At 37.1% G+C, this 24,785-nt stretch overlaps 2 protein-coding genes across 3 annotated transcripts; one reads left to right on the top strand and one right to left on the bottom strand.

The window, feature by feature from the left end:
- Window positions 1–694: 694 nt before the first annotated feature.
- Window positions 695–5,985, top strand: LOC119616777. The gene is made up of 3 exons (XM_037974193.1): window positions 695–1,743; window positions 1,840–1,941; window positions 2,735–5,985. The coding sequence occupies exons 1-3, from the start codon at window positions 960–962 to the stop codon at window positions 3,673–3,675; spliced, it is 1,827 nt and encodes a 608-aa protein (XP_037830121.1). The 5' UTR covers window positions 695–959; the 3' UTR covers window positions 3,676–5,985.
- Window positions 5,986–8,061: 2,076 nt separating this feature from the next.
- On the bottom strand, window positions 8,062–21,963 carry LOC108246346 (porphobilinogen deaminase). Of its 2 annotated transcripts, none has more exons than XM_017433844.3 (14): window positions 21,798–21,963; window positions 18,969–19,022; window positions 17,218–17,290; window positions 16,104–16,153; window positions 13,972–14,027; window positions 13,531–13,608; window positions 13,258–13,335; window positions 13,104–13,179; window positions 11,083–11,196; window positions 10,961–10,999; window positions 10,703–10,822; window positions 10,570–10,623; window positions 10,048–10,134; window positions 8,062–9,165 (listed from the first exon to the last, which is right to left on the bottom strand). In XM_017433844.3, the coding sequence occupies exons 1-14, from the start codon at window positions 21,819–21,821 to the stop codon at window positions 8,992–8,994; spliced, it is 1,077 nt and encodes a 358-aa protein (XP_017289333.1). In that variant the 5' UTR covers window positions 21,822–21,963; the 3' UTR covers window positions 8,062–8,991. The 2 variants fall into 2 exon arrangements, with proteins under 2 accessions (XP_017289333.1, XP_017289332.1); XM_017433843.3 differs by lacking the exon at window positions 21,798–21,963 and adding an exon at window positions 19,168–19,333.
- Between the last annotated feature and the right edge of the window lie 2,822 nt (window positions 21,964–24,785).

Here is a 24,785-nt window from a genome sequence, read left to right as displayed (position 1 = left end):
CTGGGTTAATAGGCTTGATGTTCTTGACGTATGCGGTCACTTTTGCTATCTGATTCGAGATGGCGTCACAACTAATTGACAGCCAACAAAAATGGCTATAATTCAGTTTTATAGAAATTGAAGTAAAATTTAATGTGGTAGTATCTGAGTTATTTACAACACAATACTCTGAGTGTGACATTTTGCAATATTGTATGAGATTGAATGTAAAGTTCTTTTGAACATTTGACCACAATGGTTACAGTATAACGCTGTCATCTCTCAGTTTAAGATTACCTTAATCTGCAATTCTCTCAAAAGGAGGTGAATTGATGAGCCAGTTATTAGCTCTTCATGCTAACCTACCTGCTATGTATGTATGGTTAAAAGTGACAAAATTAAATAAATAAATACATCATGGAATAATTAAATGTAAATGTCCCGTGAAAGAAATAATTGTCCCATTAAATACATCATTAAATTATTAAATGTACCAGTGAATTATAAAATACATCGTGAAATAATTAAATGTTACTTTAACTATTGAGATTAAATAAATAAACATCTTTTTCAAATTCTTTATTTCTAAAATTCTTTATTTAAAAAATATTTCAAATACATTTCATTGTGTATTTATTTCATAAGACATTTTCATTTAATTATTTTATGATGTATTTATTTATTTAATTTTGTCACTTTTAACCCTTGACAGATAGGTGGTGCTCTAAATTTGACAAGAAAATTGTCAACTTATTAAACTATTCAGCAAATTAAAAATGTGTCAAGAAATTCATTCATCTATTTTCTTTACCTGCTTTTTCCTTTTTGGGTCACACGGGTATGAATAAATTGAAGAGATCAAATATGTTTTTTATAGCAAATCAAATATACCTTTAATATTATTTATCTGCTGTGTGTTTCCAGCAACATGATTACTAAAAGTGGAAGCTAGGCGGAAGAAGAGGGCTGATTTTCACATCATGCCTCTCACTGCTGATGTGAACACAGAGCCTCTGAAATGGCCCATAGCTCCAGACGGCTACATCCCTAATTCTGTGATCAGGAGCTGGAGGAGGAAAGAATACGAACTCAGCCAGCCTTTCTCTGGGGAGGAAACCTTCTTTCATGAACTCCATACTTCAAACGAATGCATAACAAACAATCGTGACAACGTGACCACAAGCACCGTGTGGTTGGCTGAAAAAAAGGAGAACGAGGATGAAATGTTCTTTGAGGTGGAACAAGAGATGAGTGGATATGAAGATGAAAAAAACAAGAATAAAGAAGATAAAATAAGAAGAAACAAGAAAATGGACGAGAAGACTGAAAGGGACAAGAAAATATTTGATGTATTTAAAGCAAGACCAAAACAAACACCAGAAACAGGAGAGAATGAAATAGGAGAGTTTGTCCTTCAGCAGGACTATGGTAACCAGTCAAATACTACTCAGAGGAAACACCTGAAGGCTTCTGGTGGAAAGAGTGTGAGGTTTCAGACAAGAGAGACTGACATAAGAGACAGTCTGGAAAATACTGGCAAAACAATCTACCAGTATGAAAATGAAAATTCTCAAGAACTGAATTTATATTCAGTATGCATATCTGTTTATGATGAAAAATCCAGACCAACAAATGATGAGAGCGGACATGACACACCACAAAAAGAGCTGAAGAACTCTCCAGAATTTTCTGAAACCAACACACCCCCACTTCAAGATCTCTCTGCACCCAAAGAACACAAGGAACCCAGCATCATACCTACAGGTACAAGAATATGATGTCTATTGGTGAATGGTTATAGTAAATTGCACAAACATGACTCTTATATTTTTTTCATGTTGTCCTCCTTCATTTTTACAGATTGGCTGAAGCCTTCAGTCAAAAGTTGTGTGGCCTCAGCAGATGCTGTCATTCCAAAGACAAAGTTGTTGTCTCCCCCGTCTACAACGAGCACAAGATTTAGTCAGTACAGGGTTATACTGGGCCTTGTGTTTTACACACACACAGACACACACACACACAAAAGAGGTAAAAATGGGGGGGGGGGGTAAATTTCTATACTCCACATTATCTGTAATCATACACTCCATTTTGAACCTTATTTCTCACATTTAAACATGGAACAATCAGCAATTATAATCCCCGTCCTCCCAAAAAAGGGAGTACCAACTTTACTGTTACATGGTCCTCCACTGCTGTCAACAGTTAGCTGAACCTAATCAAGTTCCTGTCTAGATGCTAATATTAAATACATTAATATTCATCACAACAAAACAGATACAAAGTCATCAGTCAGTAAATAATATAATTATTGCACTTTGCAGTTTCTGAACTTAGATCATGCAACATGTTTCATGGTGAATACCAGGCCTTGCACAGTGTACCAAAAGGAGTTGTGGGAGTAAGAAGAGTTTGTTTGCAAAAGGTTTGAAAATTTTAGACAGCTCAAAAGTTACAGTGACATCAGGGAAACATGTCAGGTCAGTTAAACATTCCATGGAACAATCTGTAAAAGTCAAAAAACTTAAATATTGATTCTGTTAAAACCGTAAACAATAGCAAAATACCAACTTAGACATTTAAAGTTCAACTTTCTGTAAACTGTTACAGATTTGAATGATGTTTCTTCTGTGAAGTATGATTCAACCTTAAGATTAGCTGTAATAATGTAAAAAGGCTATTGTCTGAGAGCTCTTTCTTGCTCTACTACTAAAACAACATTTTTTTCATTTAATTTTCTTTGTGTTTTATGTAGCTTTGGATGCTTCCACTCAACATCTACCTTCACTCTTCACCTACAGCGAAGAACCTCCTCTACCACCGCCTCCTCCTCCGAGTCCTGAGGATCTTCAAGACCAGCTGATAATTGGCTCTCCTGAAGGTTTTTTAGTCAAACATAACAGCTTCCACTTGTCCTCTTCTAAATATATCATGAAAGACCAAGCTCAGCTGCCCCTTAATTCAAAAGCCTTGGCTTTCTATAAGAAGTTTAAAGCCTGCAACACAAATGTGTCACACCTGGGAAAATCCACTGCCTTTCTCCACAATTCAAAACTCTTTTCAGCTCATAGAAATTCACTTTATTTAAATCTTAGAAGTGAAGTGCATCGACCCTCTCCATCTGAGTTCAGAGCTCAGATTAACTCTAAAGGAATGGTTGAACAGAACAGTGGCACTCCTTTTAGAGTTGCATTGTCCTCCATTCACAACTACCTCCACAGCAGTGTTCAATCTGGAAGACCCATCCTCCCGTGCCTTATTGATAGCCCACTATTCTCTCAGTCCCCTCATCCCGATGACTGCAACAATCCCATGCCTGAGTGGAGGAAGACCCTGCACAAACTGATCTCTCGCCAAGGTTTTCGTTCTTCACAAGCAGCAGGGCGGTATACTACAGAGCATCCAGTAGAACTTCCCAGTGTGACACAACCTGCAGGAACCATCCCTTCACTGCAGCATGGCCAAGCAGAAGCACATCAGAGGGTGGTGCAGAAGATTCAGCTGAAAAACACAACAGAGTCACAACCTTGTTGCTTCAACTGTATAATCCCAATGGCTTCCCAACAAAATTTCTGTACTTTGCCTTCCTGCGGCAAGACTCAGTATGGACAGCTGCAGTTTGATTGGAAGAGAGGCTCTGAGGAGGAAAAGCTGCTGAGAGTACCACCAATAAAGCTTCAACATTGTCCTCCTTAAACTGTAGATAAGAGCTTCTGGCTATCAGGGTTTATACCATTATAATCATAAAGAAATCAAGTCAAACAGACACAGTTTTGGCTTGTTTTTGTCTAAGTTGGAGAAAGAATTCAGTTTGTTGTCTCTTTAATGCAACAACTAGAACCATGGTTCTCCAACTGTGGTCCAAGTACAACTGGTCGTATACTCAGGATCTGTTTGGTTGTACGAAGAAGACATTTTGGTATCAACTATTTCCAAGTTAAATAGACTAGTTGATTACCCATCATAAGCTGAACTGTGATATAAAGATAAAAAGGGAAAATATCTGAAAAAGATGTGTGGTTCAAGCAAATTATGATCTCTGCACCAAACAGAATCTACTTGAAACAAAACTGCAATAGAGAATATTTCAAGAACTTCTGTGGAAACTGGAATGGACAATGGCTAATCAATTCATTGGCACCTGCTTAAACATCACCTGAAAATGAGAACTCTCGCTGACGTTTTGAGACATTTTGGAAACCCTTGGGAATGCTGTTTGCATTTGTCGCCAACAGCCGCAGCCCAGCGAGACGCTAACTTTAGCCAGTTGAGTTTGTTGAAGGGTGGAACAGCGGCGCAGTGGTTAGAGCAAGAAGGTTACAGGATCGCTTCCCAGCCTGGGGCCTTTTTGGGTGGAGTTTGCATGTTCTCCCTGTGTGCACGTGGGTTTACTCCGGGTACTCCGGTGTCCTTTGGTAATTGGTATCTCTTAAATTGGCCCTAAGTGAGAGTGTGAATGGCTGTTTGTCTCTATGTGGACTTGCAACCTGTCCAGGGTGTCCCCTGCCTCTCACACAGTGACTGCTGGAGATAGGCACCAGCTCCCTGTGACCTGGAAAGGAGAAGCAGGTAAAAGAAAATGGATGGTTTGTTGAAGTTAAAGGCTAAAGAAGCTGATTGGTTTTTAGGTTAGTTAGGCGTTCATGTAGATTGGTCAGTTTGCTTGTTTATGTCAGATATGATTAAAGGCCTAGCATTCCTTGAAGCAGTGCACATTGCCTGTCACCTTACATGCCAGTGTTTAAGACTAAGATGATTTTACGTTGGTGCTGTAGCTGTTTAAGTCAAACTTTGAAATAACATTATGAACAATCTCATACAATTGTGAGTTGTCATGATGTATGTTTTATGAATTACTCTCACCTACTACCACATCAAATTTTAGCTCAACATCTGTGAAATTTACTGAGGTATAGCTTTATTTGTGTTGGTTAATGTCAGTTAGCTGTTGCAGCCATCTTGAACAAGGCTAATTCAAAAAGTTCATGCTAGTCTATAAGGAAAAGCTGATGTTGCTGCTTTATCTATGTCTTACAGGAAGAGTGAAGATGATGGGTACAGTGGTCTATAAATTTGTCTAGCCTATGGGGTTGCTTTTTGTTAAAACAGCCAATGTGGGGCCAAGATACACAGTTCTTTATCAAAACGTGGTGATAAGCAACGCAATGGAAAGTAAGACTTAAAAACTATTCTAATGTTATACTTTAAACAATTGTTCTCATCTAATGATATCAAAGAACTTATAAAGAAAACATCCAAAGGAGGTGATCACTTCTGGAGAACAAAGTGACTTTAATGTCAAGAAAAAAATCCATGTGAAAGCATTTATGTAAACACAAGGAAAAGTAAAAGTTGAACATTTGTCTCTAAGCATACTAAAGATTTGTGAGTACTTAAGACTAAGATCATTTTACGTTGGTAGTTAAGAAGGCAACTTTAGAAATAGTTTCTTTTTCCCAGCCTCTGCCTGTTTTTCTCCAGGAGTGGAGCAGCTTGCGTTCCCAAATCAAGTGATAAGAAGCCTTGCTCTATGAGCATTCCTTTGTCCAACATAACCAAAACATGAACAGTACAGAGAGAAGTTTCTTGTTGAAGTGAGACAAATATTTTTCTTAAAGACTCTGTGAATATTGACCCAGAAATACTACATGGTCAAAGGCTTATCAACTGATCCAAGACATGTTTGTTTCCCACCACAGATCAGTGAAGAATTTAAAGCCATTTCTCAGTTTTCTCAGTTAAACAGGACAAAATATTTCCAGAAATGTGGCAAAGTGGAATAAAAAAAAAAGATTATTTTGTGAACAAAACCCATTAACTGGACAAGTTTAAGACACTAAAGTTTATTGAAAAATGTATTTAGCAGTTGGTGATTTAATTTGACATGTTTATGCAAAAGGAGAATAAACACATTAAATTCATATGCTTATTAGAAAAAAGTTTGTTATAACTAAAGAAAGAAAACAACAATTAAAGCTAAAATGCAAACATACCTATATCATGAGCTCACTTTCATTCTGGAGGTTTAAATTTAAAACAATATATAACAAAAGCCATCAAATAAAAGAATCATAATGTCATAAACTCTACCGATGCAGAAAATGGCAGACTGGGATTTATCAAAAAGACAAACCAGACATTATTGTTTGTAAGGCACATTGCTTCACTGATATGCAGGCAGAAATAAAGCCATTTACTGAGCTGGCACTTAAATGTAAAAATAAATGACATTAGAGGCATCTTTTCCAGCAGAAACCAAAAACAGACAGTTATGGAGTACAGCACGTTCAGTATGGCATCACAGCAGCAACTTCTTGTCCTTTAGTTGTGAGCTAAGGACCCAGCAATGAAAAGATCTGATAATCATGAAAATCAATACGCTGTGTATAAAACTAATATCTCACACAAAAAACGCTCTTAGTATTTTCTGAATATTTGTTGCAAGATGGCAAGAAGCAGAAAACTATGCATTAATAAAAGTTGACAAAATTACACCATATAATTATTTATAACTGGCACAATTAAGTTATACATATGTTTAATGCAACATGTTTAGATAAATGAATAAACAAGCATGTCCTGCAGAATTATATAAACAACAGCAGTGAGTTAATTTCTGAGACAGTTTAACAAGTGTGTAAGAGCTGTTAACGACTGCTCAGGTTTAAAAAAATAATTACAATAAATGTTACAATATTTCTGGAGCTGGTTTGTAAAAGTCAAAGAAAGTTTACTGCCTTATTTTTAACCTTTCTGAAAGTTTATTACACTACAGGATAGAGCTACAGCTAGGAAATCAGTCACTGCAATCAAGGGTTGGGTCAAGAAGCATAAACAATAAGCTTGCAGAAAAGCCACAGCTACACTTTTTGAGTTTTGAGAGACAGTTATTTTACTCAAAATAACTACCTTTAGGTCAGATTTAGGTTCCAAACTCTGTTTAAAGAACAGTAAATATATTGTAAAACAGTATAGTTCTAAAAGCCATTCGTCACTATTTATTGCCCTTCTTACAAACATAAAATATCAATAAAGTGTAAATCAGGACAATAATGCATCTTTACAATTAAAGGCCCAGAATTCCTTGAAGGATTGCATATTGTCTCCCAGAGTTTTAGACTAAGATCATCTTCTGTTGAGAAATAGCAGACTTGTAGCTATTTTGATTAAACCTTGAAAAAACATTCTGCACAATCTCATATGATTTTAAAAGATGTGACATTCAGAGTAAGTGTTGCGGAAGACTCTCAGCCACTATATGCAATTTTAGTTCAATATCTGGAAAACCAACTAAATTATAATCATTTTTGTGTTTTCTATAGTCAGTTGCTTGTGGCAGCCATCTTGAATTGAATTTGCTCTAAATGTAAATCATTTGTAGAGGTAAACCAATTGAAAGTTCATGAGATATTTTGCTAACTGATAGAGTTGTCTCCAATAGTTCATGACAACATTTTAAACAAAAAATTTTTTCCTGTAATTTGTTGGAGCTCAGAATATGTGTTGGGGATCAGTCACACCAAATTTTAAGTCAGTATTTGTAAAATGGACTGTTATAGACATTTTTGTGGTTTTTATGGTCAGTTGGCTGTGGCAGCCATCTTGAATCTGGTCAACTTAAAGTTAATAAGTTCCAGGTACATCCGTTGATTACTTTCTGCAAGTTTCATTAAAATTCACCAAGTGACTCATGAGATATTTTGCTAACAGAAGGGCACATAAACAAGCACACATACACAGCCAAAATTATCCATTATTATTGTTCACCTTTGCCATTTGGCAGCAGGTGATTATCAAAGCAGGGAGCCATTGCAGTGACTGACTTAGAACTATAACTCCAGGGTTTAACAAGAACAAGTTTTAAAACTCAGAGCTGTGCAGATTTCAGCATCACCAAGCAGCTCTGTTTCAGGCAGAATAAAACAAAACAGCTTAGTGTGACAAGTAAGAGGTAGTCACCACATTTCAAAAAACACACCAAACCTTCTGGACTGGAAACATTACATTCAATGTATTTATATTAAAGGTAACGAGGACTAGTTTTTGTTTTTTAAGAGCCCTGACCAGCTTTTAGTGATCGGACCCACTAATTAGGGCAATAATGGTCTTCTTTTTACAATTATATTCCTTTGACTTTTACAGCTAAATGATTCTCATTTCACAGCAGTTACACATGTATTAAACCTCAAGATGAGCCGTTTGAGAACACAAAAATATATTTATATTTTTTTAATGACAATGAAGTTAAGAAAATAATTCTTAGGTTTATTTTTAATAAACAACAGAGAAAGTGGATGAATCATCCTTGGCCAATTTTAAGGATATTTCACTTTTCATGCGACTACACACACACACCAACAACAACAACAAAAATACATGGAAATTTGACCCATCAAGACAGAACTGAAAGCCAGAAGTTGAAGCCACGATGGCTGAGCATTCCCCACGAGGATGGCTGGAGTCCAATTTTTTGTTCCCCGCCCCTTTACGAAAAGTGTCATCTTACTGTGATTGAAAGTGTCACAGCCCATTGGCAAGTTGGGAAGGTGTGCAGCCTCTGGCTCCAAAACCACAACATGGTGGCACCCAAAAAGACAGACATTTGGCTTCAAGTTTGAACAAAGGGAAGAAACAGAGGCACTTCGTCCATCTTTATTTATGTTGATGATTTGATGATGATGATGGTGCTGTGAGTGCTGACAATAATGTCAGAAGGCCATTTTTGTGTTCCTCCCTGATAATTTTGGGTGCAGTTCTTTGTGTGATTCAGGTGATGGGCACAGAAACAGGATAGAACCAAAACAGAGATCCACAGGCAGGAAGGACTCCCAACAAACCAACATGTGAGCAAAACCTTTCTTCAAGTAGTGTTTGAATTTCTCATCTGGTGCAACACAAACTTTTAAGTTTTAATGAACTCAACATCAGATGAGAATCAAACATAAGAAATACAGATTGACACTTGAACGAAGGTTGTATCGGCCTGAAGCCCCTTCACTCAGAGTCGAGGGATTATCTGGCATCGTTGCACTGCCTAGCCACCGTCAGGATGTCCTTTGCTCCCTTGCGCAGCAGTAAGTCAGCCAGGTCGATGCCCAGCTGCTCAGCCCTGTCCTGCACATCACCTGGGAGTTTACTGGCTGTGACTCCCACTCGCTGGACCTGCTCATCCACTTTCTCCAAACTCTGAAACATAAATACATAAATTAACTGAATATACCTGTATGTCAATATATTTAGAACAACACCTGCACTCCAATACACCTCACAGTGTCAGGCATCTCACTTCATTAAGATTTAATACAGCAACAACATGCTTTCACATGGAGGTGAAAAACTGTCTACGCATTCCCCCTCATCATCACCTTTCATATGGCACCTACTACTAACTATTATAGCAACTCAAATGAGAACAGTAACAACAAAAAAGTAACCAAACTGTGCAGCATCATCTTAAGCTACAAAACAATAAAAAAAAAAAAAAGAAACACATTGTGCAAGGAATGCTGGAAAAATCTGTTTAACAACGTTAGTTTAACATGTCCCTGTGGGCAAATTAGTTTCAATCCTCTCCAGGGGAACCATCCTAATTTGTCAAGGCCAGTTTCAATAGTTTAAAAAAAAAAAAAAATTATTGAACTAAAAGTCAAAAGCAATGATTGATTTTCATTAGCTGGTATTTTATGTTTGTTTTTATCATTACTTTTGTCAGTTTCAAGTTATTTAAGTGACCTATGTGTGTTTTTCCAGTTTATCTGTTTGTGTATGTGTGTGTGTGTGCATACGTATGTTTGAATGTGTGTCTATATCAAGGGTGTCAAACTCCAGGCCTCGAGGGCCGCTGTCCTGGGAGTTTTAGGTTTTTCTGCTCCAACACACCTGATTCAAATGGTTTAATTACCTCCTCACCAAATCATCAGGTTCTCCAGGAGCATGGCAACAAGTCGTCCACTTACACCAGGTGTTTTAAAGCAAGAACACACCTAAAACATGCAGGAGAGCAGCCCCCAAGGAATGGAGTTAGACACCCTGGTATATATATATATATAAACTGCATAAAGTACGTACCTCATCACCAGCAACAATGCTAGTCTGCATAGTTTCTTTCAGGCTGTCTGATCCATCTAAGCTGTACACAGCACCAGTCAGGTAAAGCTGAGAAAACAAAGTTTGATCTTACACTTTTATAGAAAAACAAAAAAAAAATGTATTTATCTATATTTTTTCTTCCCTTTTAATGAATAACACAACTGCTGGATTGTCAAAATGAGACACAAATACATGGAAAATATATTAAATCCTGTGCAGTAAAATAAATCTAACCGTTGACTGTGACAACATTACTTCTCAGCATTTGCAAAAAAGTCTATTTTTTAACCTGGATGAGTTCAAATTAAATGTCTAGAATTCTGTGAAGGAATAAATATCGCCCACTGTATTTCATGCACGAGTTTTAAAGTAAAATCATCTTATGATATGATGGGACAGTTTACTTTTTCACAGAACTAATTGTGAGAGAAGCAAACCTTATGATTAGAGCAGCAGTAATTAAACATTAGAGAACAGTCATCCTGTAGCAAGGATTCTTACATGGGAGTCTTTCACTTGGGTGTGCACTGCCACCGGGACACTACAGCCACCTTCCTACAAACAAAGAATTATACGGAATAAATACGTGTTTGTTTATAATGTGAAAGGGAGCCAAATGAGTGTGTGTGTGTACCAGTTTTTTAAGGAAGGCTCTCTCTGCAATGCAGCGCAGCACAGTATCAGGGTCATGGAGGACAGACACCATCTCCAGAATGTCTGCATCTCTGGACCGCACCTCCACTGCTAAAGCCCCCTGAGAACACACACGGGTTTTATTTCCCCAAGCTCTTGTCTTACACATACGCACACATAATAAAAATATCATAAAAGAAACAATTCATTGGCCTTCCCTTCCACATATTGATCATACTTTACTCCACATTGTCCATACCTGTCCAACAGCATACATACAGTCCTCAGGCTCCAGGATCTATCCATGGAAAAATCAGAGTCTGTTAGTGAATAAAAAGCTACAGATTTCCTTAAGATGATTTGATACAAACATGCTGATACCATGCTGATTCGGTTCTCCCAGCCCATCCTTTTCAGTCCGGCAGCTGCCAGAATGATGGCAGCAAAGTCCTGCTTTTCGTCCAGCTTTTTTAGACGCGTGTTCAGGTTTCCACGCTAAGGACTGCAGTTAAGAAAAACATCTAAAAATGCCAACTAAAGAAGTGAAGGAATTAAATTCCCTGAAGAAATGTATATTGCCCTCCACCATTAATGCCAAGTTTGCTGAGATTTATACTAAGATCATCTAATGCTAAAAAATGACAGATTTGAAGTTTTTCTGGTCAAAACCCTGAAGATAATGTTGTGCTCAGAACACATGTTGAGAATAACTCTCAGCTGCTACCACATCAGATTTTAGCTCAATATCTGTAAAATTTACTGAGTCGTAGCTACTTTTGTGTTGCCTCATTTTGATTAGTTGTGGCAGCCATCTTGAATTGACTCTATAAGTGAATTCATGGACCAATCTAATCCTGGGAGGGGACCTGAACCTTGCACTAGATCAATACTTAGACCATTCATCCTCTCGTAGAGCACGAGTCTCTAATGCCAGCATTTTTTTTAAGGAAATATTAAAAAAATTCAAACCTTTTCAAAAGCTGAAGGAGTTTTAACCCACAACAAAGGGCCTACTCATTTCATTCTCATGTTCATAAGGTGTACACATGAAAAGATTACTTAATGCTGAATGCCAAATTGTTGCCATATACAGTACTAATGATGTAAAATACCACAATATAGTCATTTCGGACCCCACCCCCACCCCCATCCTCATTATCATTAAATTTAGATAATTTGAGCCTGTGTTCTAAGTTAATCCCATTCTGGTCTTGCATATTTAAAACTATCAGATATGTTGCAATCAGAGTTGAGATTTGATCCACTCTTGATTGTGCTTCAAGTCTCTGGTCAGTTCTCTCAACTTAATAATTGTTAACAACAACTGTTATCTTGTGCTTTGATTATAGCAAAGATGCTTGTTCTGATGTTTTGGAAGAAGAAAAAAAAACAGTTAAATTATGGCTGGAGGAAAGGGTAAAACTCTCTCACCTAGACAGAATATGGTTCTCACCAGTAGACAAACTGAAGCAGTTTAATAAGACTTGGCAACCCCTTCTACCATATACTAATTAAATAACGGCATGCTCTGACCCCTAGTGTGACAAGATATAAGTCCTGGGAAGAAGGAAGGGGGTGGGATAGGGGACTGTTATATGCATGTCTTTATTGTGTTGTTTTCTTGTGTATCTTTCTTTGGATGTTTTGTTCTGTTTCTTATCTGAAAATAATGAGTTGTAATACTTGATGTTTCCGTTTTTTTCTCTCTGTGACTGATTCCTCAGTAAAAACATTTGATACAATAAAGTTAATTAGTTACAGATGTACATGCGATGATTGCTTTCCCAGAGTTTCATTGAAATCCATCTACTGGTTCATAAGATATTTTACAAATGGAGTTGACTCTAAATAGTTAATGACAAGTTTAAATAATTAAAAATGTGATTATTTTGCGTCAAAGTTTGGACAAGAACCAATGCACTTACTTCGGTTACATTAAACTAAGCAAAAAATAACATTTTGTTACAAAAAAAGTAAAATATTTGCAAGGACAATAATTATCAAAAACTAAAGAAAAAAGAAAGAAAGAAACTAGCATTCCTTACAGAAATGCATATCGACTGATGTCTGGCAGGCCAAAGTTTTAATCAGTAGATGTACATCTAGAAATTACTCTCTGGAGGTTTCATTAAATGTGTTCAGTGACTTATGAGATATTTTGCTAACAGACAAATGAGCACATGCACACACACAAACACAAGCAATTCTTAGCTGCCTTAAATGAAAGCAGGTAATAAAAATTATAACTGAAAAAGACGTGATTGAAAGCTTTTTAAGTTCCTATGATGAATTGGACAGACCTACGTCTGTATTTTCGGCCTTTTAAATCAAAGTGTTCTGAGCAAGGAGATTCAGGGTGAAAATACAGTAATGAGGCAGGAAGGTGATGTTAGAAAGGATACGATATCTTTGAACTCCAGGTGGGGGAATCTTTTCTTCAGCTGAGCAGCGCGACGTAATGAACTCGTGCCAATCACACTTTACACAAACACACCATGAAGTCAGGTAAACATCATTCAGACGTTACTAACAAACAGCCTCCTGAATAACCCCTACCTGTTCTCTGGCAGAGTTTCCAGAGTTTTCCCTGCATTGGTTGGATGTAGCACCACCGCATCATGAGGGTTCTCCCTCCTGAAACAAAGCACAGTGTTAAAGGCTAGTCAAACTGCAGCCACAGTAAGACAACACCAAAGACTGATGTGAAGACATTAGATGTAACGCCAGTATACTGTACTGTACTGGCTTTAGATGTAGTTTAGGGTCTTTGTTAGGCTACAGAAATAAATAAACCATGTGTGTGTTGGGGGGGCTGGGGTGGTTACTCACTTCAGCACAGCTCCGATGGTGAATCCTGGCGGCAATGTGGTGGGAAGATCTTTCAGCGAGTGAACAACCAGATCAACCCTGTGGGTCACACAGGAAGGCAGTCACTAATATGAGCTTGGTTCATGTTTCACTGAATAATGCAGCCATTCAGCTGCAGAACAGAGCCTCCTGCTACATCTGAAGAATATCGCTAAACGTGAATTTTATGGGAACAAACACTGGCTGTTCTTCTCAACAGTTTCTTAGGCTTTTTTATTGTAAAATAAATGAATCAGTAAATACCTACACTGCTGATCCTCTTTCTAAATAAAAATACTCAACTATTATATTCAGTTATACAATTACACAAAAATTTGCGTCTGCATTGTGGTTGGGCATTGGGTTAAACAATAAAGTGAGACCAGTGTGGTGTTACACACAGATGACCTGAGTCACACTCACTCATTCCTCTCCAGGGCATTCTCCAATTCTTTGGTGAACAAACTCTTCTCACCAATCTGTAGGCAATAAAAAACAATATTTTTACAAAACTTTTTTCTGTCAGTTTTATGAGGTCAATTGAAAACATTTCATGTTTTCAGATTTCTATTTGAAGAAGAAACAGAACAGAAGTGAATGGGAGCATTAGATTGCCAGTGTGAGTTTTATATACAGGACATATTTATAACAGTGGTGAAGCATGCCCATCACGACTGGGCCTTCTATACTGCACTCCCCATCACACACACACTTACAGATGCAGACAGATTTGTTTGTGCCCTTTTGTTAAATACAGAAAAACATACAATAGTCACTGAAATAACTTAGAGGTAGTGGTTAGTGCTGCGATCTTGTAATCCTGAGGCTGTGGGTCTGAGCCTAGGTTTTGTCAGTAAGAGCATCCAAGATAAAACATTTGCCAAATCTTCTGTGCGAGTTCGCAGTCATTGCTTTTGACTTTTAGTTCACCAGAATTATTTTCAAAACAAACTAGTGAAACTGTCCTAGACAAAAAGGATGGCACCCATAGAAAAGATTAAAACTAGTCTGCCTACAGGTACATGTTAAACTAAGTTGTGTCCTGTAATCAGCATCACAGGCATTTCAGTCTTTTAATCAATCTATCTGTCTGTTAAAAGGGTGAAAAGTAGTCACTGTGCTGTTTGGTATCATGGTGTGTACCACACTGAAAGCTGATGATAGAGTCTTAGAAAGAAAATTATTGACAGCATGATAAAGATAAAGACTAAATGACCGTCTCCAAGCAGCTGGATGTTCCTGTGACTACAGCTGCTCAGATTATTCAGAAGTCTAAGGTCCACAGAACTGGAGGCAATCTGCCTGGGCGTGGCCCCAAGAGGAAAACTGAAGATAAATTGAAGAGACAGATAATATGAATGGTAACCAAAGAGCACAGAACATTTTCCAAAGACATTAGAGGTGAACTCTGATGTAAAAGTACATCAGTGTCAGATTGCACCATCAGTTACTGGCAGAACCAAAGTGGACTTAATGGAAGGCTGAAGATGAGGACACAATATGATACAAAAGCAAAACTGGAATTTGCCAAAATACAAGTTGATAAGCCACAAAGCTTCTTGGAGAATGTCCTTTGGACAGATGAGACAAAACTGAAGCTTTTTGGCAACAAGTCCAATCAGCTCTGTGTTCACAGAGTCAAAAGTGAGACATACAAATAGAAGAACCCTGTACCTACAGTGAAACATGGAGGAGGCTCGGTTCTGTTCTGGGGCTGATTTGATGCATCTAACACAGGTTGTCTTAAATCTGTGGGTTCAATGAAATCTCAAGACTATCAAGGTTTTCTGGAGTGAAATGTGCTGCCCAGTTTCAGAACACTTGGTCTCAGTCATGGGTCCTCCAACAGGATAAAGACTGAAAACACCCATGAATGACTCAGAACAAAACATTGGACTATTCTGTAGGGGTATCTGAGCCCTGATCTAAATTCTGTTGAACATCTGTGGAAGGAGCTGAAACATCTGAAGAAGGAACCCTTCAAAGCTGAGACAGATGGAGCCGTTTGTTCAGGAGGAGTGAGACAAAATACCTGTGGACAGGTGCAGAAGTCTCAGAGACAGGTACAAAAATCACTTGACTGCAGTGATTGGTTCAACAAAATATTAGGGTAAGGGTACAATCATTTTTGTCAGGGCCAGTTTTATTAGAATTCATATGTTTATAATTCGGACGAACCAAAATTCAAAAGCAATAACTAATTTCCAGTAGTTAATTATTAGTTGTTTTGTTTTGTTTTCCTTTTCATTACTTTTGTCACTTTCAAGTTATTTTAGTGATCTTTGTGGGTTTTTCTTTCTTTAAAAAAAAAAAAAAGAGTACAAACAAATCTTTCTGTGTAAGTTAATAAAACTGTGTGCAGTTGCAGATTTCAGTCACTTCCATTTGTAGCAAAATGTCTAAGTGTGCCTAATAGTTTTTTTTCCAGCATACATTTCATCTTTGAAGTTTTCCTAATAAAAAAGGGAAAATCTTGTCTCATCTTGTTATGTATTGTCTTGTACGATAAATGTATCGTTACAAACTGAGCAAAACTATAAAAAAAAAAAACTCACCTTTGATAAAGCTGTGTCAAGAATTATATCTCCTTTCGTTGACATGGCAACTGAAAGACAAGAAGATTTATGGTTCAATAATGTCAACTGAGGTGGATCATATGTTATACATCTCAAAAGAAGTTTAGAAACAGGCAACAAAAGGCTGTAAATAAGAGGTACAATAATATAATATATATGTTTATATTACCATACCATAAAAGATTTAAAGAATCTGGAGAAATCTTTGAGCTCAAAGAACGAGTCTGAAAGTCAATAGTGACAATAGTGCCTATGACTTCTGATTCTGTTCTGGACATCCCTGCATGGAACACGTCTACAAATCATTGTCTGTAAACACAGTTCGCTGTGCCATTCATAAATGCTGCATAAAGTTCTATCATACAAGAAGAAGCTACATTTGAACACCATCCAGAAACACTGACATCTTCTCTGGACCAAAGCTCATTTAAAATGGACTGAGGCAGAGAGGAAAACTTCTGTGGTCAGACAAATCTAAATTTGAAATTCTGTTTGGAAACCAGAGACGCCACATCCCTAATACTAAGGAGAAGAGAGCCCATCTGACTTGTTATCAGTGCACAGTTCAAAGCCTGCCTCTCTGATGGTATGGGGGTGCATTGATGCCTCTGTCAAAAACAGTTTACACATCTTTAAAAGCACCATCAAAGCAGAAAAGTATATAAAAGGTTTTAGGACAACTTAAAATCCCATCCAGCAAAAAATCCTGCCAAGAAGACCGCAGACTGTTGAACAGCTCGAATCCTACATCAGACAAGAATGGGACAACATTCCCAGATGTTTGTCTGTTGTTCAAAAAAGAGGAGATGCTTCACAGAGGTAAACATGGACCTGTTCCAATTTTTTTGAGATGCGTTGCTGCCATTTAATTCAAAATTATCAGATTTTTTTTAATTATTTTTTTTATATAAATGGGACAATGCAGATTTCTTAGATTTAGCATTTTATATTTGCAAATACAACCCCTGACTAACTCTCTTACATATAACATGATCATTGAAGAGTCATGCCACTGAACCAGTTCTGACGGAAATTATTGTGCGGTGATGATTTTGACTCTTTGTTCACCTAAAAAAACACAATTGCATCTCACCTATTTCTAAATGGACATCAGGGTAGAGCTCCTTTAAACTGTCAGCCACGCTGTCCGTTTGGATGCGAGCCAACTGCAACAGAATTAAATTATATCAAACTTGATTTCTAAAGAAAATTTCATGCGCAAAACCAATCAGTGTACTTTCCAACAAGAACCTAAAACACAGAAGAACAATGGTTTTACTTGCACATCATACAGACACGTATATAGAAAGAAATATTAACACTGAATCATAAAAGTGTGAAACAAAAAACACAAGCAATAAAAACAAAAAGCTTTTGCAAAAAGGGAAAAAAAATAACTTTTTCTTAAATATATCAACAGCGGGGACTTATCAGAGAATATATGAGGTATAGCTAAGCTACCACAGTCTGCTGACAGGTGTATAATTCTTTATAATGTCTTTTATATACTGTGGTGGTGTGAGATCATTTAGTTTTCTACAAATAAACATGATTTTGAAATGGATTCTACTTTCAATAGGAAGCCAGTGCAGAGACCTAAGAGGAGGTGCAATGTTGTAACTTCCTGGTACCTGTGAGAATACGACCTGCTGCATTTTGAATCAGCTGCCGTCTTTTTATGGCACATTTTGGGAAACATGTAAAAAAGCCACTGCAGTAGTCCAACCTACTAGTGATAAATGCTATAACTAGTAGGTTTTAAGAACTATTTTTCAAAAATCAGATTCTGATACAAACTCTTTAACTTTAGAATGTTTCTCAAGTGACAAAAAGCCAATTTAGTAACATGGTTGATGTAACTTTTAAAACTGAGATTATTGTCTAATGGTACACAGAGGTGTTTAGACTCCGGAGTCAGAACGCAGTCATATGCATATAAATGATGGTGATTTTTGTGATTTCTTTAAATGTTTCTTCTAAGTATGAGATTTAAATCAACTGAGTGCAGTTTCTGTACTATGGTAACCTTAAAAACCAAACGGATAAATATTTGAGAAATATATTATTAGACTGAAGATAACTATTAATCTGAGTGTGGATGGCATTTTCAAGTATTTTGCAGAGAATCGGTAGGTTAGAAATGGGTGTATAATTAGATCTAGCCTGCAGAAGAACACTCAACGTTAGCTGGATTGTGTGTTCACACTTCACAGAGCAAGAAACAATCAAATCAATATGACAGAGTGAATAAGAAGGACTTGTCATGACAAAGACATTTTTCAAGCAGAATGGTGTTATCTCTGCCAGGAGGAGCCTCAGACATCCTGCTTTGCTGTATCTGGGGCTCCATGGAGGAGTGGCACATCAGATAATCTACAATTAACTGACACTTCAGATCTCTGTAAGGCCTGTATTCAAGTTAAAATGGCAGCTTAATCTAAATAATTGTCCTCATACGGGCGCAATGGCGTCTCTGCATGCAGTATTTAATTTTGTTCAACTTAGACCCACTGACTCTAATCAGGGACACTTGCTTTTCATTTTTTACAACTTTATTTGGAACTTTTTAATTTTTAAAAAGTGGTCTTAATTTTAGAGTTTGATTTGTTTTTTTAGTTACTAGCTGTTCAAAACAATGTTGAGTTTTTAGGTCTATGATGTCCCTCTAATCTCAAACAGGTACAGAAAATTAAAAATGCACATCAAACAAAAGCTCGAACCTCAGGGGGCTACAGGCAAAGAAAAGAACAGTAACAGAACAGGACTCTGTGTAAGATTCATGCAAGGTTAACGAAACATAGTGCATGCTAAAATTAAGATGTAAAATAAACTGTAGCACTGTACCTGGCTCTTGCGGGTTCCGATCCTGATCACCCGGCTAACTTTGTCGTTTCCTTCCTGCCGGGGCAAAAACATATTCGCCACATAGGGTTAGATACACACACACTGCAAAATATCTCTCTATTTTACCACCATCCCAACACAATCTCAACCACTGTGATCATGTCTGAATGAGCTAAAGCGTTTTCCCTGCTGGCCTCACCCTGATGTACTTGTAAGGTCCTTCCTCCATCATTCTATTTCCACACACTGCACGAGTGTCTGCACTGTGGAGCCTATTGTTTCTGTGTGTCTGGGACTGCCTGCTGTGCCTTCGTGAAAAGACTGTGCTGACTGAGGTCATAGAGCCTGCAGACAGGCCTGCTGAACAGGGGTCTCACTCATTGATCCTCCCCTTTAGGAAACCCACACCTACAGATCTCTGTTCCCAAAAGATAAGTGAGACGATTCATAGAGGCCGTTATAAAGAGCAGGGATGGGCTGCTGTGCAGGGCCTGCTAATAAGGTGTGGTCATATTGAGGTCTCAGTGTGGGACTCCTTTGACTTTGTTTGATGAATGGAAGCCAGCCAATTTTTTTTATCACTAGTTGAGGCTGAAATACATAAGAATAAAAGTACATTTCAGTTCTCACTTTAATGTAAAAACATGAACCTGAAAGAAATCATTCAATGGCAAAATGGTCAAAATAAAGTTAATTACAAAAACATAACAGAAAGCAAACCAAATAAAGAAATGACTATGAGATGTTTAATTTCACTAAATTTTCACTCAGCACTACACTTACATACGGAAGATTTAGGGGATGAAGCTAGTTGGAAAGTATATGTCATATAAACATTAAAAGCCTAGCAATAATTGAAGGAATCCATATTGTCTACTGCCTTTTATGCCAGAGTGTTCATCTAAGACACTTGAGTCAAACTCTGTTCCTTGGGGGTCACTCTCCTGCATATTTTAGACATGTTCTTGCTTTAAAACACCTGAGTTAAATGAATGAGTTGTGGACATGCTTCTGGAGAACTTGATGATTTGGTGAGGAGATAATTAAACCATTTAAATCAGGTGTGTTGGAGCATGACTCAAAGTTACTACGACACCAAACTTTAGCTCAACACCTGTAAATCTGACTAAGTTACAGCCATTTTTGTGTTAGCAAAAGTTGATTAGTTAAGACATCTTGAACTAGGTTGACTCCAAAAATAAAACAATGGTAGGTGTAAATCCAATGTTAAATTTTTGAGTTTCATTAAAATCCATCCAGTGGTTAATGAGATACTTTGCTAACAGACATAAAAGGTTGATACCAATGGTTATTGGCAAAGTTTTAAGCAAACGTTTTGTGCAACGTGTAGCAATTGGGAGTATGTGTTGGGAATTTGTCTCAACTACCATTACACCAAAGTTTGGTTACATGTCTGTAAGAATGAGTAATAATCATTTTTGTGTTTTATAGGATCAGTTCATGGGTTTACATGTCCCCCAGTTTATTACTGCCAGTTTATACAAGAAAATCACTCTGTGGAAACATGGAATGATTTTTTTTCTTGGTTTTGGAGACAGAAATCAATTGAACTTGTTAAAATTTTTATGCTTTTTAGGTTTTGGAGGCCAACACTCACTTTTTTTAAAAATACAAACCTTGACTGTATATCAGCATTTTTATTTTAAGGCCAGCTTTTTTTTAAGCTTACAAACAACAGATATTAAAATATTATCACAAAAGTCTAATTTGGATCTCAACTTTGAACTTACCAAGTCAGAAGACTTGAGTGTCAAAACATTTTAAGTTTTTCCCAGAGGTCAAATAAGATGCAGTTCTTTTAAAAGATTAAGAGTTCTTGTTGCTTTTTGGTTCTTCACATTTTTATTTGAAATGACATAAGCTCTGAGCGCTACAGCACAAAGCAAAAAAAAAACAGGGTTTAAAGGCTTTGCTTTGTGAACATAGAGTTTACCAAGAATGATTAAAAAAGAAAAGAATGTGGTGTAGGTTGCTCAATAATCCAGTGAATACATTATATATAAAAACATCCAATACAGTTCTATGAACATTTAAATTGAATTTATCATAAATAAAACTTTCTATATCTGACCAAATTTGTTAGGCATGCGCACATTGAAAATAAATAGTGCAGAAAACAGGCACCATCAATGCTAATCTGGAATTTTTTCAATGTTTCTCAAATTTGATGCAAAATCTTAAAAGAAACTTCTTTTGTCTTGTTATTAATACAATATTTATAGTAGTAGAAGACCATAGGATACAAAAAGTCTTGCAGCTGGAGAAACAGAAGGTCAATTCTTTCCTGATGTTTCTTACTGCATATTATCACCAATACAAATATTGTTTAAATCAATATTATTCTCTGTAAATGAAGAATCTTTAGAAACTGTAGAGAACCTGCTGGAGTTGCTTCAAACATCTTCTGTAGGTGTTACAGGTAGGTGAACTTATCAACAAAACTACGCCAGGAGACCATTTTTGTTTAACAATTAACCAACTCTTTTGTTAAACCATGGGCGATAAAACAGTGATTTCGTTTTTGTACGAGACGTCCTTCTTAGTTGTAAATCCGCACTGGAGTAGGACTAATATCAGTTATTACGGTCAAACAGCAGTCTCTCTTAGCCTCTTCAAGCTCAACTCCGACACACCGTTCTCTTCCGGTTTCCGGTCCAACGAAAAGACCTCTCTGCAAACTGACACGACCAACAACCAATCAGCGCGAACTGGCTGATGACGCAGGCGGAAGTAACGCTGAACGTGAGCGCGCTGAATGAGCTGTGTATAAATAGTGGAAACTACGGGATTGTTTTGCTCGAAGCTTACCGGAGAGCTTGCTTCTTCTGACATGTCTGTGAACCGGTTCTGTTTTTCTGTGTTAGATGAGTCAGCAACGTGTTCTGCTGGTCATGAAGCCCGATGGAAAGCACCAGATTTATTCAGAGCACCGCTCTCATGTTAGCTACCCGTCTGAATGAAAGTCGGTCCTCTGATGTCATTGCTCCGGTTAGAGGTCATTTCCGTCTTCCGTGCACTTCTGGCGTTTCCTGTTTTTCCTGATTTCCTGTCTGTGCTTTTGCCAGAAGATGTAAAATGTCTCATAAACCAGCGGATGGGTTTTAATGAAACTCTCAGAAAGTAATCACCGGATGAACATTTTCAACTCATTAACCCATGGCTTGTTTTGAAAAGCTGCAGAAGAAAACCTCTTCTCTCTAAAAACATCATGGCAGATGACTTCGGTTTGGAAAGTTTCATCTGAAGGAACATGCTGTTGTAGATTCTCAGGACATGGCAAATTTTAAAACAATTCAAAAAACAAAACAACTGGACTTCTGCTCTGTAGCTGAAGATGTTTCACTTCCCATCTGGGGAGCCTGCAGGTTAAAGCTTGGAACTCCACACTTCAGTTTTGAATAGAGAAAGCTCTCCGGAAGGGGAGGCAAAATGTATTCAGCTAAAGACCATAAGTTTATTTTATTTACTTGTTTGAGGTGGTGGGGGTGGATTTAAAGGAACCACAAGACTTCTAAATGTATTTTTTACAAATGAATGAACAGCAATAAAGTCGGTCAAATAATCTTTTTTATCCTCATAAATGCAATTACATTTTTTCTACAAGTAAGTTAATCTGTTTAGATAAAAGTTTTATTTTATAACAGTCTTTAAAAACACACATAAACTCATTTTGCTGCACACACAAGTATATTTGTGATCAAAACATTTTCTTATTAAGTAACTGAAGTAAAAAATATATTAATTAAGTTCACTCTGGGATGTCTAGTTGAAGAAAACTGGTTAAGATGTGAGAAGAATCAGTGTTCAGAACTGAATTTAAAGATATTCACAATAACATGTAAACTAGTGAAAACTGAAAAATCAACAATGACTCTTTTACTAATAATAACAGTTTTTCAGGTTTCTCTCATCTCTGGAGTCAGCTATCATCTTCATATAAGACCAAGATGATGAGGATCACCCCAGGTTTAATAGTGTCAGCCGCATCAAAAACCACTGAGATGCAGTCATCTCTATACAGAAGACTTAAAATCACTACATTATCAAAAGATTTAAAGACGGAAAGAACAGGCTGACTTAGATAAGAATAGGAGGACTGTTTATACATATTTCACACTAGGAAATTTGAAAAAAGAAAAAGAGCTCCCATGCAGCCTTGTGGTACACCCAGCTGCAGTATTTGACCTCAGAAAGTGTCTTGTACTTTCAACCTGCTGCTGTCTGTTAAAATAAAAGAATAAACCCACTTTATCAGCACAAAGTTAACAGATAACTGGTTTCAAACCTGTGAGTAAATCTGGCAACATTCATCTTTTATCTACGTTCAGTTTGAATTTTTGTCTTAAAATCCTATGTACATATAAACCTGTTAGAACTTTGGCTGTCTCTGTCATGATAAAGTCATTTTCATACATTGTTTATCCCACCATATCAGATGTAGCAGCTCTGCTTTCAAACTAATTTTTGAAGATGTTTAGCTGCAGTAGTCCTTGTGAGCTGAAACCTACAGGATGTAGGTTTAAACTGAAATATGAACTGGACAGAATTTGTTTTCCTGGATGTCAGAGCTACAAAAACAGAATCAATTAAAGGCCTAACTACCCTTGAAGGGATACATATCACCTGCCACCTTTCATCCCAGAGATTTACACTAAGGCCATCTTATGATGAGAAAGTTGAAGCATTTTGGTCAAACCTTGGATATAACGTTATGAACAATCTTATGTGGAATTGTGAGATATTTTCTGATCTGTTAGAGCTTAGAGTCTTTGTTGGGGATGACTTTCATCTGCTACCTCATCTAATTTTAGCTTAATATCTGTAAAATTCACTGAGTTACAGATATTTTTGTGCAGGTTAAAGGTGACTAGCTGTGGTGGCCATCGTGAATCAGGTTGACTCCAAAAGTTAATGAGTTGTAGACAATTATTCAGCCATTGCTTTGAATTTTTTTTAAAATCTGTTTCTGTTTCATTCATGAGATATGTTGGTAACAATGTAGTGTCTGGGAGTCTGGACCAGGCCACATGCTTCCTAAACAGGATGTTTCACCTGGGACTGCCAAGAAGTATGGACTCCAGCACCATATAGAGAAACAAATGCCATGAAAACAGAAAGGCTGTAAATGGGGAAGGAAAGTATGGAAGAGCTTTGAGCTAAGGGATGAAAAAACCTATCTGTGATCGTCCATGTGTGTGTGTGTGTGTCAGGTCTATATAAGACACTGTATTCTGAGATCGGGGGGATACTTCTAAGATTAGGCCATGAATTCCTCATGATTTAGCTGCAGTTTTGAATAAAATTCTTTGCTGTTCAACTGAAGCCATGTCAGCAGAGCCTTTATTCCTGAAGCATCATCACATCAGCACCTTGAAGATGATCACTAAAAACAAATACACCACAAATCCTAGCATCACAAATCAGAAGTCTTCAGCTCTGCCAACTATGACTGTTTTCCTTTAACTCAGAAGCAAATATATATATATATATATATATATATATATATATATATATATATATATATATATATATATATCAACTCTTTATTAAAGACACACAAATAGGTCCATATGAAAAATAAAAAATAAAGTAAAAGTAAAAAAAAAACATTTACAGATGAATGACATAAGGCAATAATCACAAATACAGGTCACTGATTTACATAAAGGCTACACCGTCAGTGGTTCCACAACCTGGACTTAAACCTGACTGAGCTTTGTGCAACAAATTATTTTAGTTTTAGAGCTGATGTCCTGATGTTTAACAGGTGAAGAAGTGGATTTTTCTCCACTTTAG

This window comes from Kryptolebias marmoratus, linkage group LG2 (genome assembly GCF_001649575.2).
Source record: "Kryptolebias marmoratus isolate JLee-2015 linkage group LG2, ASM164957v2, whole genome shotgun sequence".
In the NCBI taxonomy this organism is placed as follows: domain Eukaryota; kingdom Metazoa; phylum Chordata; class Actinopteri; order Cyprinodontiformes; family Rivulidae; genus Kryptolebias; species Kryptolebias marmoratus.
The sequence above is the reverse complement of the archived record's forward strand: the minus strand, read 5'-3'. Positions and strand labels throughout refer to the sequence as shown.